The sequence below is a fragment of the Humulus lupulus genome, chromosome 1 (assembly GCF_963169125.1).
Source record: "Humulus lupulus chromosome 1, drHumLupu1.1, whole genome shotgun sequence".
In the NCBI taxonomy this organism is placed as follows: domain Eukaryota; kingdom Viridiplantae; phylum Streptophyta; class Magnoliopsida; order Rosales; family Cannabaceae; genus Humulus; species Humulus lupulus.
Window position 1 is genome coordinate 68,727,999 of NC_084793.1, and position 16,924 is coordinate 68,744,922.

The 16,924-nt window shown below is 36.9% G+C and overlaps 1 protein-coding gene across 11 annotated transcripts; it reads right to left on the bottom strand.

Moving 5' to 3' along the window:
* Positions 1-301: 301 nt before the first annotated feature.
* LOC133794053 (uncharacterized) lies at positions 302-13,265 on the bottom strand. Of its 11 annotated transcripts, none has more exons than XR_009875112.1 (4): positions 12,956-13,265; positions 12,591-12,692; positions 11,158-11,212; positions 302-3,344 (listed from the first exon to the last, which is right to left on the bottom strand). XR_009875112.1 is itself a non-coding variant. In XM_062231256.1 (4 exons), the coding sequence occupies exon 4, from the start codon at positions 3,591-3,593 to the stop codon at positions 2,499-2,501; it is 1,095 nt and encodes a 364-aa protein (XP_062087240.1). In that variant the 5' UTR covers positions 3,594-3,816; positions 11,158-11,212; positions 12,591-12,688; positions 12,956-13,265; the 3' UTR covers positions 302-2,498. The 11 variants fall into 11 exon arrangements, 6 of the variants coding, with proteins under 6 accessions (XP_062087240.1, XP_062087212.1, XP_062087220.1 ...); XM_062231256.1 differs by having other exon boundaries at positions 302-3,816; positions 12,591-12,688; XM_062231228.1 differs by having other exon boundaries at positions 302-3,816.
* Positions 13,266-16,924: the final 3,659 nt, after the last annotated feature.

The window sequence follows — 16,924 nt, forward strand, 5'->3', positions numbered from 1 at the left end:
TTTCTTCCCATTCTCATCTTTAGATAATTTGACCGTAGTACCCATTGGAGTTTTAGCAGGTTTAGATGCATCGAGTCCAAATCTTTCACTAGACTTCTTGCATACTTGCTTTATGAAATGAAATTCCTTCATCTGACTGCTTCACTTGAAGTCCTAGAAAGAAATTGAGTTCTCCTACCATGCTCATCTCAAACTCTTCCTGCATTTGTTTCACAAATTCCTGCACTAGAGAATCATTAGTAGAACTAAACACTATATCATCAACATAGATTTGTGCTATTATAATATTTTTGATAAAAAGTGTTTTGTCTACTCCCCTTCTTTTATACTCCTTTGAGACTAAAAAATGAGTTAGTCTCTCATATCAAGCCTGTGGGGCTTGTTTCAGCCCATACAAAGCTTTTTGCAATTTAAAAACATGATTAGGATTTTATGGATCCTCAAACCCCTTGGGTTGTTCCATATAGGCTTATTCATTCAAAAATTCATTTAAAAATGCAGATTTTACATCCATTTGGAACAATTTAAAACCACGAACACATGAAATAGCTAGTAATAATCTTATGGATTCAAGTCTTGCAACAGAGGCAAATGTCTAATCAAAATCAATTCCTTCAATTTGAGTGTACCCCTATGCAACTAGTCTAGCTTTATTTCTTATTATGATACCAAATTCATTAGTTTTATTTTTAAATATCCACTTTGTACCTGTAACATTAGTATGGCTCGGTGTAGGGACAAGGATCCATACCTCATTCCTTGTGAATTGATCTAGCTCTTCTTGCATAGCATTGATCCATGATTGATCATTTAAGGCTTCCTTCACATTTTTTTGGTTCCAAAGTAGAAGTAAAACAAACAAATTGAACCAAATTTACATACCTCTTTCGAGTGACCATACTCTCTTCAAGATTTCCCAAGATAAGATCAGAAGGGTGATTCTTTTTTACTCTAGTTGATGGTTCTCTTTGAACAGAGTCAGTGGAAATAACTGGATTTTCCTTCTCTGTTTGCCCAATTGTTGTTTCGACAGAATCAGCGTTTGATACATCAGCAGTGGCAATTGTCGCCTCTGAAGGTTGTGCTGTCAGATCTGCCATTTCTTTATGATGTTGAACATCAATGAGTCTGCCAATTTCCTCCTCATGGGAGTACTCAGAAAAATCTTTTAAATCATCTATAACCACATTAGCTGACTCCATAATAGTTTGGGTTCTCTTGTTATAAACACGATAAGCCCTACTATTGGTGGAATATCCAAGAAAAACTCTCACATCGCTTTTGGCATCAAATTTGCCCAGATTCTCACGATATCTAAGAATATAAAACAGACACCCAAATACATGAAAATAATTGACATTGGGTTTTCTGCCTTTCCAGATTTCATAAGGAGTTTTATTTGTACCTGGACGCAGAAAAACACGATTAATTGTGTAACAAGCTGTATTAATTGCTTCAGCCCACAATTTCTTTGTGAGTTTTTTGCTATTTAGCATAACTCTGGCCATTTCCTGCAAAGTACGATTTTTCCGTTCCACTACCCCTCTTTTTCAGGGATTTTGGGAGCAGAAAATTCATGCAAAATTCCAAAAGATTTACAATATTCATCATAAACAGAATTTTCAAACTCCTTACCATGATCACTTCGTATTCTTACAATCTTTCCAATATTACAATTTTTTTTCAACTCTAAGTCTTGTACATAGTGTTTGAAAAGCTTCAAATGTATCTGATTTTTCTCTTAAGAAATCTACCCAAGTAAATCTAGAAAAATCATCCACACATACAAAAATGTATCTCTTACCATTAATACTTTCAACTTGTATAAGACCCATGAGATCCATATGCAATAATTCTAACACATTTGAAGTATTAATATCAGATAATGCTTTATGGGAAATTTTCAACTGTTTTCCCAATTGACATGATTCACACTTACAAAGCGATTCTTTACCTAGTTTGGGTATACCACAGATGAGACCTGCATTAGCAATCTTTTTCAAGTTTTTGAAATTTATATGTCCAAGTTGTTCATGCCACAAGTCAGTAATATTAAAACTTGATGAAGATGCATGACATGTGAATTTTTGTGTGAGTGTGTAACAATTATCCAAAGAACGAGAACCTTTGAGAACATTATCACCACTTTGATTTATAACATTACACTCATCATGCAAAAAATTAACAAGAAGACCTTGGTCACAAATTTGACTTATGCTAATTAAGTTGGCTTTCAGCCCATCAACAAGAAGCACATTTTTTAGTTTTGGTAACCCTTCAATGTTTAGAGTACCTTTACCTAAAATATTTCCTGTCATTCCATCCCCAAATGTTAGTACTCCACACTTCAACGATTTGAAGTTGGTAAGTATGTTAGCATTACTTGTCATATGTCTTGAACAACTGCTATCAAAGTACCATGAACTAGATGCATGCATTTTATGACAAGTAAAGGTAGCCAAGCAAACAGAGTTAACTTTCTTGATCCATATTGTTCTTTATTTTGAATTTCTTTTGGTCAAGAATTGATTCAAACTACCAAAATGTTTAACATAATTATTTTTAAACAAATTTAACAGAGAAAAACACTTAGGTCTTATGTGTCCTTTCATCCCACAAAAATGACAAAATGGAACAAATTGTCCAATCTTTCTTTTTGGATAAATTTTCTTTAGTTGTAGATCTGTAAGAACAGATGACAACTTTGTGGTCTCAACATAGTGACTTGTTCTTGCAAAATGGTTAGTTGGCACAACAGTCGGATAATTCATAGATTTTACAAAAACTGTTTTTCTTGAGGATTCAGATCCATTAGATCCTAATCCACTATAATCACCAGCCTTTTTTCCTGCAGAAAGAATATCATCCAATATTCCAGATCTAGGATTAAGCATTTTGACACATTTTTGCAAAAGATCAATTTCTTTACTCAAAGAATTAATTTCATCATTTTTTGAAGCAATAATCATCTCAAGTTCTTCAATTTTTTCAACAAATTTTTTATTATTGCTAACCATTAGACGATTCTGAGAGCAAACTTTCAGCCATTGTTCATACATTATTTTATAAGACTTTTTTAAAGACTCATCATCTAAATCAGAATCATCAGAATCAATGTCAGAATTCTCATTATTCTGAACAGAATTATTAAGGCATAACACATCATTGTAATCAACTGAAAAGAAAACCATACATTTGTGAACAGAGGTTAAGACAACATTATTTTCCTCCTCATCACTCTGTTCAGAGTCTTGATCACTCCACGTGACTGTCATGACTTTCTTTTTCTTTAAGGTATTTGCACACTCAGATTGAATGTATCCAAATCCTTCACATTCCCTGCACTGAATACCATTTTTATTAGTCTCAAAGAGTTTAGAAAAATTACATTTTGGGTTATTGGATATGGCTTTTTTGTTTCCCAATTTCTTTATGTATTTTTGGAAATTTTTTGTCAACAAAGACATCTCATCATCCGAACTTTCCTTCTTTTCTTTAGAAGATTTCAAGGCAATAGATTTCTCCTTGATTTCTTCTATCTTACATTTTTGTCTAATTTGTTGGTTTAGTTCAAGAGTTTGGAGTGAACCCATCAATTCTTCTACTCTTATTTTGTCCAGATCTTTTACTTCTTCAATTGCAGTTAGCTTCGTCTGAAACCTTAGTTACATCATCGCATTTTGCTGGAGGAGACCAACCACTTAAAACAGTTCTCAAGCCTTTTCATCTTGAGATTTGATGAAGGCTCTCATTTTAACTTTCCAATATGGATAGTTCTAATCATTGAGTAAAGGGGGTGAGTTATGGAACCTCCTTCTGAAAAAAAAAAAAAAAAAAAAGACATTACAAGAACAAGAACAACAAACGGAATAAACCAATATCACACTCAGAAATGAGTGACCCACTCTGATACCAATTGAAATTTCGTTTTTAGTAATTACCAAATTAATTAAACCATGTGAATTAATTAAAGTGTGAAATGATAATTAACTGTTTAAACAAATTGCAATTCTGTCGGGACAGAATCCGAACTTGTCACGACAGAAACTGAACACAATAAAAAGACAGTGCAAAACAATAAAGAACACATCGAATTTTTACAAGGTTCAGAAACCCTTTCGGATAACCTATTCCTTGGGGCCACGCCCAGAGAATAAAACCAATTAATAAAGAATCACAAGTACAAAATATTGACTTAAACAAAACAAGACTCCCTCTTGAGATTTGTCGCAACTTTGTTGTACTTGTCTTCACTAATCTGATCTTGATTGAAACGCTCAACCACTTGAACTCCCTTCAATGGCCAGCGAGTGCTTGCATCCTCCCGACGCAAGGCTTGTAAAAATCTTCTCCCGAAGACTATAAAAGATGTGTTCAAATTACGTGTATTCACTCATGAACGTGGTATTAACTCACCACAAAATCTAAACACCCATATTTCTACAAGATCACGTGAATACTATGATCTTGAATACAAATAAGGAGCTCTCACAAATATTACAATACACTCACAAATTATGCATCTACAAGTTCACTTTTTCTCAAAGCCTTAGACACCTAATTTATAGAGTCAATTTTCGTGCTCATAAAGGCTGAGAAAGAATCTCCTAATAAAGGCAAGAATAATTGAAGATATTCTTTATTGATGAAGAATTGCCTTTTTTAGAAGATGCTGATCCGACAGATACGATTTTGGTGGGGACAGCTCAGACCTGTGTCGAATAAAAAACATGCTCAAAATAGAAAGAACAATTAATGACATTAAAGATTCAGTTTCCTGAATTTCAATTCTTGAGTTGCACGCAAATATAATGTCAAATATTCCAATAAGGATTTTGAGTAAGTACTGAATATTTCCAAGATATTACTTCCCTTTATAATCAAATAAAGTTAATATAATGAATGTAAATATTCCACAAATCACAAGAAGGGGAAAGTTTAATTCCGAAAAACACAATAAAGGGAAACACAAAATTGATCTTTTAATAAAACGATATTTCTATAAAACATGTCAATTTTATCATGGTACCTATAAAACATACCAATTTCTATAAAACAATATCGTCACTCAGGGTGGTACCTACGCCGTCGGCTGGCTGAGATTCCTTTATCCCAGGGCTAGTTCTCACTTCCTAGGGTTGCTCGCTTCCGCCTTGAATGACCATCATTTGCTGTCCGAGTTGTGATTTTCCCTTCATGGAAATGCTATAGCATTCCCTGGCAGCGAGTTGATCGCCTCGGACCATACATATCCCCGTGGAGGAGGGGAATTTGACTGCGAGGTGGTGGATAGAAGTTATGGCTTCAAATGCCATCAACGTAGGCCGACCCAAAATTGCATTATACGCAGTGGGAGAATCGATGACCACAAACTCGAGGAGCTTGGAGACAGTTCGGGGTCCCTCTCCCAAGGTTATTACCAACTCAATTGTTCCTATCGCTGCCGACCCTTCGCCAGAAAACCCATACAACATGATGGAGGTGGCCTTCAGCTCGGTTACCGACCGCCCCATTTTTTCTAGCGTGGACTAAAACAACAAGTTCACTGAACTCCCATTATCAACTAGTATCCTCCTAACTCTCCAATTGGTGAGCTGGGCGGTTATGACTAGAGGATCGTTATGTGGGAAATGGACATGACTAGCATCTTCTTCGGTGAAACTAATTGGTTGTCTCTCCAATCGCTGTTGTTTGGGTATGTGCTGCTCTGGGACAAATTCGACTCTGTTATGAGACTTCAATTCGTTGATGTATCTTTTGTGAGCACCTTTGCTCGAGCCTGCCAAATGAGGGCCTCCAGAAATGGTGGTTATCTCTCATTCTATTATTGGAGGGGGGATGTCCTAACCCACTTGGGCTCCGGTCGGATTTGCTGGGACTTCCGAAGCTGATTGAATGTGTTTGCCTGGCGGGTTGATTAGGAGTGACCCGATTTCGGGCATACTGAGCCAGGGGTCTGGCCCGAATGAATGTCTCGATCTCATCCTTCAGATGCCTACAATCATCGGTGTTGTGACCGATGTCATTGTGGAATCGACAGAATTTGGAAGGGTCTCTCTTAGCCTTCTGATTTTTCAAGGGCTTTGGATTTTTCCAGGGAAGGCAGGCAGAATTCGCTAGGAAAATGTGTTCTCCAGTGTCTGTGAGGTCGGTATAGGCCGTGTAGACCGGTTTGAACTTCTCCACAGGCTTGTTCTTCTTTGGACTGTGCTAGCCGCCCTCACCACTTCCCTTTCTCTTGCTTCCTCCCCCCTGGTTATTATGGGGAACGGTTTGAGTCATTGTTATGACGTTCGTTTCTGCTCCAGCGGGCTGGTCAGAGGCTTGGCCGGTTCCCGCAACCGATGCTCGCGCTTCTTCCAAGTTTATCCATCTTTGGGCCTTGTTCAGGAATTCATCCACGGTGCTGACACCTTTCCTCTGGATTTCTTTCCACAGCTCGCCCCCAACAAGGATTCCAGTTCTCATAGCCATGAGTCTGGAACTTTCGTCCGCGTCCCTAGCTCGAGCCGCAACGTTGGCGAACCTACTCAGATAAGCTTTTAAGGGTTCTCCGGGCTGTTGCTTCACGTTCGTTAGGGAATCCTCTTTGACGCGAACTGCTTGAGAGGCTCGGAATGCCCTCTTGAAATCGGTAGAGAAACTCTTCCACGAGCTGATAGACTATTTTTTATATTGCTTGAACGATTGCCTAGCTGGCCCGATCAGAGTCGAAGGGAATATCAGGCATCTCAGCTCGGGCTCGATATTATGGGCCATCATCAGGGTGTTGAACATCCCCAATTGATCCGACGGATCTCCGTCCCTATCGAATTTGGATAGATGGGGCATCCTGAACCCCGGTGGGTACGCCGTTGCTGCGATGTTGGGGGTAAAGAGCTCGAGCTCGTCCCCCTCCCCCGAGTCGTATTCGTCTTTTCCCTTCTCTGATAGGAGCCTCTTCATTAGTTCCTCCATCTGAGCTAACCTTTCGAGGGTTTGGTCTTTGATCCTTGGGTTGTTCTGGGGCTGTTCAACAGCTCCCATCCCATTGTACGTGTTAGGCGGGTTATTGCCCCTCCAAGCTTGAGCTTGGTTTGGTGGGACATTCCCGTTGTCACATATTTCGGAAGGACCATCCTCTCGGTGAGTATGACTTTCGTTTCTGGTTGGCTCTCCCCTTTGCGAGTTGAGGCGATCTCGAAGGTCGGTCCGCGGGGCGGCTCGAGGGCTTTGTGTCAAACTTAGATGATTTCTCAGGTCTCCACCAGATCTGCCACTTCGGTGGCTTTCGGTCCAATAGCTCCCATTGGAAAAGCTCGGGGCCAGCTGTCGAGGGTGAGAATCTGGGACATTTTCGTGTGCTCGTGGGTGATGAGCAAGAACGGCGGGAGGAAGATTCCTCCAGCTGTTTCTGTATCCAGGAATGTCTCGAGCTGGATGAGGAGGAGATGGATATCTTATCGGCGAAGGAGGATGTCTGATCGGTGATGCAATTCTAGTTCCGTGAGGTCGGACCAAACTAGCCCGCTGTCTCTCTGCTCCAGCACCTCCAGCCCTCTGCGGCTGGCGATCCAATCGCTACGCGGGGGGGGGGGGGGGCTAGCCAGAGCAGGTTGGCCATGCGAGCTCCCCCTAGATCTCCTCCTTGAACCATCGCAGGCTCTCCTGGGTGCATTCGATGGTGGAGCCGAACTTGGGGTTGAAGTTCTGACTGACCGGTTGACTCGTTGATGGGCCCTGGGAAAATCATCAAACATAGTTTCCTGGTGATGGTGTGACATGGGCATAGAACTCGGGGTTGAGGTTCTAACTGATCGACTGGGCCTAGGCCGACTATCCCGGCGGGACTTGTGAGTCCTGCCTTGCCTCTTTCTGACGTTAACGTCGGTCGTAAGAGGGGGTAGCCGGGCCAAGACTTCCTCGATTTGCTTATTTGCTTTGGCTAGATGGCTCATCAACTGCATGTTTTCCATTTCCACCGCCGTCAGGTAACCCGGGTTCAGATTTAGCGATAGGGGCGCTAAACTCCCGGTGTCGTCATGGCCCATCGGTTGTTTCCCCGATCGTCGCTGAATCTCCGGGTCTTGTTCGTTGGATATGGCGGTATGGTGAGCCTCCTGCCCCCCATGTTGATCCACCTCGTTACCATGTCTCGAACAAGTGACAACCATGATAAATCTTTTGTGATAGCACTAATCTAAATCCTCTCAATGAAAGCACCAAATTGTTGACGCGATTTTTCGCCAACAGTGAATTATATGAATAACTAGGATGGATTAGTGCTTAATGATAAACCGTAATAAGAGAATGATAATATTCGAGGATGTTGAAAGCCAACTACAAAGAGAAAAATGATCCCTCTTTTTTACGTGGTTCGGAGGTTGAAATCCCCCTAGTCCACGAGTCAATATTATTACTGTTTCTCTCTCTTGCTATTTTTACAGAGTATGTGCATTACAGAAAGAATCCAACCCCCTTGCACTACCCAGGATCCTAGTATTTATAGGAGAATGATCTCTGGGTAGGTAATGGAGTCATCCCGTGATCTCTTGATCCTTCACATCATTTCTGCGATATTGATGATTAACATCTAAATTTTACACTGAGGTGCAGTCTAATCAATCAGATAAAAAAGGTAATGGGCCGCATGGCCTTAATCAGGTGTGTGATGTCTGATCACGCATGTTTAAATTGCGTATCCATGAATTCAGGAATTAAACAAACACGTGATGTCTGTTATAGACACGTTTTTATTGCGTGGTCAACTTTACAAAGATCATGGGGTATGTCAGGCCTCTGATGTACCACGAGCTTAATTTAAAGCTAGCTCATGTCTTTTGGTGCCATGTCTATACAATGGTTCCAGGTGATAAGCTACTAAATGACTCATCAGCTCGAGCTATTTGTTTAAGGGATCATACCAAATTTCCCCGGATGAATGGAGAACACGTGGCGCACTGATTATGGCTTTTTGTTAGTTCGCTTTGCCTGAGCTGCCTCAACAAAGTACATGTTGATATTCAAGGTGTACAACAACCTTCCCTTTCAAACTCATTACCAGGAACATAAGAACATTATCATTCCAAAATCTCACGCAAAATCATAACCATGCCTAGATCAAACCTCCCATACATACACCCAACACAACCTTTCAATCCCAACATCAAAAGATTCAAAAATCAATATTCTCATTCATATAAACTATCAATACATAAAACTAAAAAGGCCAAGGGTTCATTACCTTTCTTGATTGATAGAATCAAGAACACACAGTGACCAATACCAATTTTTATCACCCTTTGTTCAAACCTAGGGTTTTTCAAAATCCACCATGAGAAGAAGAAAGATTCAACAACACACAACAATAAAAATAAAGTCAATAACACTAGAATCAAAAGAAGGGAAATAGACAATCAATATCACACAGAAAACATACTCTAGACTTGGTTTCTCTTCTCCTTCTTCTTCCTTTCTTCCTTCTCCTCTTTCTCTCTCTAGCTCACGTCTCTCTCTCTCTCTCTCTCTCTCTAATTTCGGCAGCCACAAGCAAATGGCTCTCTCCTCCAATTCATTCCCCCTTTAACCTAATTCTCTCCATAATGGTTCACTTACGAGAAAAGGTAAGTTTCCTATTCTCTCAATATTTTGTCTTAATTCATATTTATTTATTTTTATCACAATAGGTGGAAAATAAAAGATGATCACTTCCTTTCCCAAAATAGCCATTGTTTTCAAATTTTAATTTATTTGATCAAGAAAATAAATGGAATAAAACCATTTCCTTTCCCACTACACACACACGCCCAAGCTTGTTTCCCCTTTCTTTTTATTCATTTATTTTTTTAATAATAATTCTAATAAACTCAATAAAAGGCAACTTCAAAGTGTGTAGAAAATTCTACACATATGTACCATACTACCATGCACTTGCACACACTAAATTGCCGGGGTGCATCACTACCTATCATGCACATCAGTGCATACAACCAAAACTCAATAATTACATTTTAAAAATAAAAAATAAATACATATCATTTAACAATTAATTTCACAAAAATTCTACCAATAATTTTAACAATTAAATATAATAAACAACAATTAAATAAAGCAAACAAACAATTAAATAAAATAACAAACATTTAAATCAAATAATTCACCACACTTAACACTTAAATAAAATAAAACACAAAATTTTAATAACTAAAAAAAAATAATTGGTGCGCTACATTCTTCAAGTTGAGGATGATCCTAAACCCTACCAGGAAGCAATGTCTTCGAGAGACCATGTTTTTTGGAAGGAGGCAATAAATGATGAGGTAGATTCAATTATGCAAATCCACACATGGTAATTGATAGACCTTCCACAAGGTTCAAAACCAAATGGGTGTAGTGCAAGTGGGTATTTCGGAGGAAATATCACATTGATGACACAAACAAACCTTCAAATCTAGATGAGTAGCTAAAGGGTTTAAACAAAAGGAAGGAATTGATTATTTTGACGCATATGCATTGGTTGCTAGGACAACCACAATAAGAGTTTTATTTGCACTAGTACAAAAAACACATGGGAGGTTGGGTAAAAACCGACCTATAAACGTTCATAGGTCGGTTCAGAACCAACCTCTCATGCAGTGACTTACGATGTCAAAACACGGTAGGTTGGTTGGCGGTTAACTAACCTATGGTGTAGCACACGGTAGGTCGGTTCGATAGCTAGCCTATGGTGTAACACACCTTAGGTCGATTGTACAACCGACCTATGCTGTAACACATGGTAAGTCGGTTATAACCGACCTATGGTGTTTTGTATGGCAAGTCGGTTGTACAAATGACTTGTGGCATTCTTATTGTTATTTTTATATATATTATATGCATATTTATCCCAAAAAAATCTTGTTTTTATACAAAATGTCCAGAACATTGTTACTTACAATAATATGACTAAATTTGAACTAATTATCCAAGATAATAAGTCTCATGCATATTTTAATTAGCTAGCCAAAATATGAAGACTTAAAATAACAAAACTTATACATTCAATGAGATAATAACAAATCTAAAAAAACAAATAATTCATATATTTAAAAAGAGCCACAGACAACATGATTTAGTATAAAATAGAAGAAATTTCTACTTATTAGTATAATAAAAAAGAGCTATATGAACCTTTCTCACCGTCTCTTTCTTTGAATGAACACTTGTTGTCCACTTTCAACATTGGAATAATCAACTGTGGCAGCATCATGACATTTTTTTTAGTTATACATTTCCCAATGATAGATCTCTTTGCAACCATGCATAATAAGATTAGATCAACATCATACATAATAAATATCATACATAAAAAAGATGAGTAAAGAGTGAAACAGAAGACAACAAAAATCTCTATTGTAGAGCCTATAAATAATAATAACAAATATATTGTTTGAAGCTATGAAAAAAAAGTAGAAACAACAAACTTTGAAATGTAGAGCCTCACATGCACCACCAGGATAAAGAAAGACATTCGATTTTGATGAAATCAATTTAAATCCTAATTTACAAAATAATAAGTTGATATATTCTTTGTGATTGGTACGTAAAAAACATGGAACATATAAAATTTGAAGCTTATAAAAACTAAATTGAAGAGCATCTTATAATATAATAGAAAAAGTTAACTATGTACAAAAAGTTCTCTTGGATCTCATCAATCACAATAGCTACTAATCTATCTATCATAACTTGGAAGCCAGACTATCTCAAAATTAAACTGAGATAATAACAAGAAAATAAACTTACGCTGCAAAAACTACATAATAGCAAATAACACTTTTAATGCCATTACATTCACAAAAGCATGCAATGCCCAATCATTAGATTAAACAATAAAGTTACCAATGCTTACAAATCTAGCAAGTCATTTTGAAATATTAAATACAAGGAGTAAATATAATAGTATTAGAGTCCTGGACTAATATCCAGACCTTGTTGTAAAGGTCAGCATATATCCACTCAATAAAGTGGCTTGAAACATCATTGCAGTTCTCTAGGCATCTAAAAACAACAAAAACATTATTGTTTCATTTTGATATTTGGTCATTGATGAAGACACTAATTCGTTAGTGAGGGATTGAATCCCAAGATCCAAATGCCCAAGTCACTAGCATAATTATACAAATATATATATGTATATATATTAATATGGAAATTTTTGTGTAACCTAAGTTTGACTGACTACCTACATCATTAATTAGAAACACTAGAAAAGGGGATCAATGCGGAAATGTTTTTGTAGCTAGATTGAAGTTAGATATAGTAAGGGAAGTGACAGTAGGATCAAAATATGAGGCAGACATAGACAAAGACAAGTGCAACAAAAATAGAGGGACATTTCAACAAACACCATGTGTGCACAACTCAATGAAATCAACGACGGATGAAAGAAAATGTAAACGAAACGCAAGAGCTTCCTCTATGTTTATAATAACCACTAGATTTTTGCAAAATTGGAAATAGTGTAACTACATTTATGCAGTTGAAGAATGAGATGTATGGACATGTGTTCGTATAACATTTTACACAGAAACTCATAAATTAAATGGAGGGTGAAAAAAAGTTAAACATACCTCAAGTGCTTCATCTTTTGTACTCGTCTCCAGATTTTTGCAAGCTCAATAACTTAGCAACTTGAGCACAGTCGGCAAGCTCAATAAGATAAGAAAACCTTACTACAAAAAAAATTAAGTTATACAAACCTGTAGAGAGTAAACTTGGCTAGAATTCCATTTTTCTATTCATTTATATATGTGAGGTAACAAGGTAATATATATACATTATGGATCTAACAAAGAAAAAAGAAAGTATGCCCAAAACACCTCGTACCAAAAAAAAAACATAATAGTACAGTACACATAATAATAGTACAAGAACCGAAATGGATAAGAAATCCCATTGTAGACCATATCAAGATCAACCAAAAAGATGGACTCACCTTTCATTAAGGATGATGAGGTTGCAAACGGAGAGAAAGACTAGTATACCGAGTAGCTGATACCAACATAAAATCTAGTGGAAGAGAACGGAGAGGGAGTCAGAGAAGGAAAATGGGGGAAAACTCTCAGGTTTGTCATCCTTGTGGGTGGAATTTATGAATGCTCCCTTTCTTTCTCAAGAGAACCCAACCGCAATCTTCTCTTTGATTTTCTTTTGAATCCCTAATCCCAATTAAGCCCCAATTCGAAAACTGAATCCCTAATCCTAATTAAGCCCCATGAGAGGTCGATTTTCAGACCCAACCTATTATGCAACATCATATGTGGTTTTGAACTGAACTACCATGTTATTTATCATTTGTAAAAAAATTTAATTATAAATTTCAAAAATATAATTTATTAAATTTTTTTATTTAGCATGATAGGTCGGTTGTACAACCGACTTACGAAGTAACATGCGAGGTTGATTGTACAACCGATCTACTATGTCATTTAGAAAATTAATATTGAAAATAGAAATATAATTTTCTTAAGTTTTTTTTTATTATTCGAATTATAAATATTATATACATTTTATTAAATTATTTTTATTTTTATTAAATATAAACATAAAATATATATTTTTAAAACTTATTTTTATTCATGTATTTATTAAACATAAAAAAATTACAATGTAATACTTTTTTTTAAAGGATTACAATGTAATATTATATTTTTTTAAAATTACAATATAAGGTAATTAATAAATAATAATTAGTATACTTTAAAAAATTATATCAAGAAAATAGCATGGTAGGTCGGTTCTACAACCGACCTACTAAGTTGCATAATAGGTCAATTCTACAACCGACCTACCATGTCATTTAGAAAATTAATATTAAAATATAGATCTTATTAATTTTTCTTAAGTTTTTTTATATTATTCGAATTGTAAATATTATATACATTTTATTAAATTATTTTCATTTTTTTAAAACTTATTTTTATTTATATATTTATTAAACTTAAAAAAATAACAATATATTAATTTTTTTTGAAAGGATTACAATGTAATATTATATTTAAAAAAAAATACAATACAAGGTAATTAATAAATAATAATTAGTATACTTTAAAAAAAACATATCAAGAAAATAACATCGTAGGTAGGTTTATAAATCCGACCTACTAAGTAGCATGGTAGGTCGGTTCTACAACCGACCAATCATGTCATTTAGAAAATTAATATTGAAATATAGATCTAATTAATTTTTCTTAAGTTTTTTTTCAATTGTAAATAATATTATATACATTTTATTAAATTATTTTCATTTTTATTAAATATAAACATAATATATATTTTTAAACTTATTTTTATTCATATATTTATTAAACTTAAACAAATTACAATGTATTATTTTTTTAAAATATTGATAAGGTAATAATAAATAATTAATATACTTTAAAAAATATTATAAAGTAAATAGCATGGTAGGTCGGTTCTATGTATACCGACCTACCATGCTTATCTTTGACTCACATGGAAGGTCGGTTCTGTGTACATCGACCTAGCATGTATTCGACAAGCATGGTAGGTTGGTTTGCGAGAAAACGACCTACCATGTATGCATGGTAGGTCGGTTCCTTAAAAACTGACCTGCCATGCTTCTCTTTGACTAACATGATAGGTCGGTTCCCTGAGTACCGACTTATGAACATGTGTTAAGTCGGTTTCTGTAGAACTGACCTACCATGACTGATGCCTGATGTCCAGATTGTAGTAGCATTGCCTCACCATCAATATATAACTTTATATTCATCAAATGGATGTAAGAATTTCCTAAATGGAAATTTCGAAGAGGAAATCTATATGGAACAACTGGAGGGTTTTGCTCTAAGGAGAAATGAACATAAATGGTGTAGGCTTGTTAAATAATTGTATGGATTAAAACAAGCACCGAAACCATGGCATGAAAATTTTGATAAAGTTATTGTTTCGGATGGGTTTAGACATAATAATGCAAACAAGTACTTATACTCTAAGACTTGTGATGGCTATGTCATCTTGGTGTGTCTATATATTGATGATTGTTGATTTTGAGTAATGAGATGAGATGCATAATATAAACGAAGAGGTTTCTATCTTCCACTTTCTAGATGAAGGACCTTGGAGAGGTCGATACCTTCTTTGGTGTAAAAGTGAGAAGAAATAGTGGGGATTATGACTTAAGTCAAGTTCACTTTGTTGAGAAAGTACTTGACAAGTTTAGTAATCTCAAAATCAAAGAGGCGAATACACCATTTGACTCAAGCATAAAGCTTGAAAAGAACAATGGTAGAGCAGTTAGTAAACTAAGTTGGTTTACTAGCAATCCAAGCATCGAACATTGGAAGACAATAGAGAGAATTCTAGTGTAACGCCCTACTTCCTTAGAGCCGTTACCGAGTGAGTTTTAAGACAAAACAGTGCAATGAACTCGCTAACTGAGGTTTTTAAAACAAAAGTGTGACTAATAAAAAGTTAAGGCTGTAATATTTGAAAATGCGTCGTTTCATTAAAAACTTCTAGTATTAAACATTTGGGATCCCAAAATAAGGTTTGAAAACTATTTACATCTTAAATAAGTTTACAGTTGATTAATTATAAAAAATCATAGATTATTACAGCCATTTCTCGAATAAACCCCCAACCAAAGCAGTCGGGCAGGCCAAACATGTACGCGTCGCTTCACGCTCTCCGTACTCATGGTTGGTTGACTCAAGCTATGCCCTTACCTGCAACACAGAGCACCCATGAGCCGAAGCCCAGCAAGAAAACTCATGCAGTTCATAACATATGCAAATTATACAGTTAATCATATCAAATAGTCCACAGATAAACAGGTCAACCATTAGACTAAGCAAACACGGCTATGCCGCCCCAGAAGCCTTACCAAAGCCTGGGGTCTCGGTCCTCACCGTAAGGATATCACATGTATCCACTGGGTCCTACCCTGACTATAAGCATCCCATGTGCTAAGTGTTACTTCCGGCCCCACTGCCGTTCTCGGCTCCATTGCCGTTCTCGGCTCCGTTGCCGTTTCATTCCACTATAATCACATATAGCATAGCTCAAACAACATTCAAACAATTATCAATTCATTTAAGTCTGCACCCTAACATGTAATGCAATATAGGGTCGTGCCCCGCAATCACACTATGGGCCCATGCCCTATCCTACGGGTGCTATAGTTTTCTTACCTGTCAATTCGATAGCTTTCAACACTTGACTCCTTGAGCACGATCCCACTCGAGCCTCAGCGCACACCTAGGCACAAACATAGGTCAAATTCAACACCGAACCCCAAGTCCAAAAACCTAGCCTCGGGACCAATCCCGAGCCCCCCGGGAAGTCCTAGATCCACAAAACAAGGTGGCGGAGTCGAACCCCGAACCCTAGGTCAAAATCCCTCACAAATAGCCCAAAAACCCCATTCTGGGTGCAGGGTAGCGCTACAGCGCTCAAAAGAGAGCGCTATAGCGCTACAAGCAGAATCAACACCACCCCAGAAAGAAGGCCTAGCGCTACAGCGCCCAAGGACTAGCGCTGTAGCGCTAGTTGCAGGCAGGCAACACCAGAAATCGTTTTCTGCGATTTCTTTCAACCAAACTCAACCCAAACTTCCCCAAATCTTCACCAAACTCAAAATCAAGCTTATAAACACTCTCCTCTCATCCCAAGCATCTCAAATCCTCAAAAATCAAGCACATTCATCCCAAATCTCAAAATTCACCATGATCAACCCTAAACCCATAAATTTAGTCAAACAACAAGGTTAAAGGCTTAGAATTCATACCGTTGATGAAATTTCGACCTTGATTCGTTCCCTAGACCTTCATAGCTTGCTCATCCTCAAGCTTGCCCAGAAATTCCCTAAAATTTCCATCATCTCAGCTCAAAACATAGCTCAAACCAGCCAAACCCTTAAAACTGAAATCTCTAAAAACTT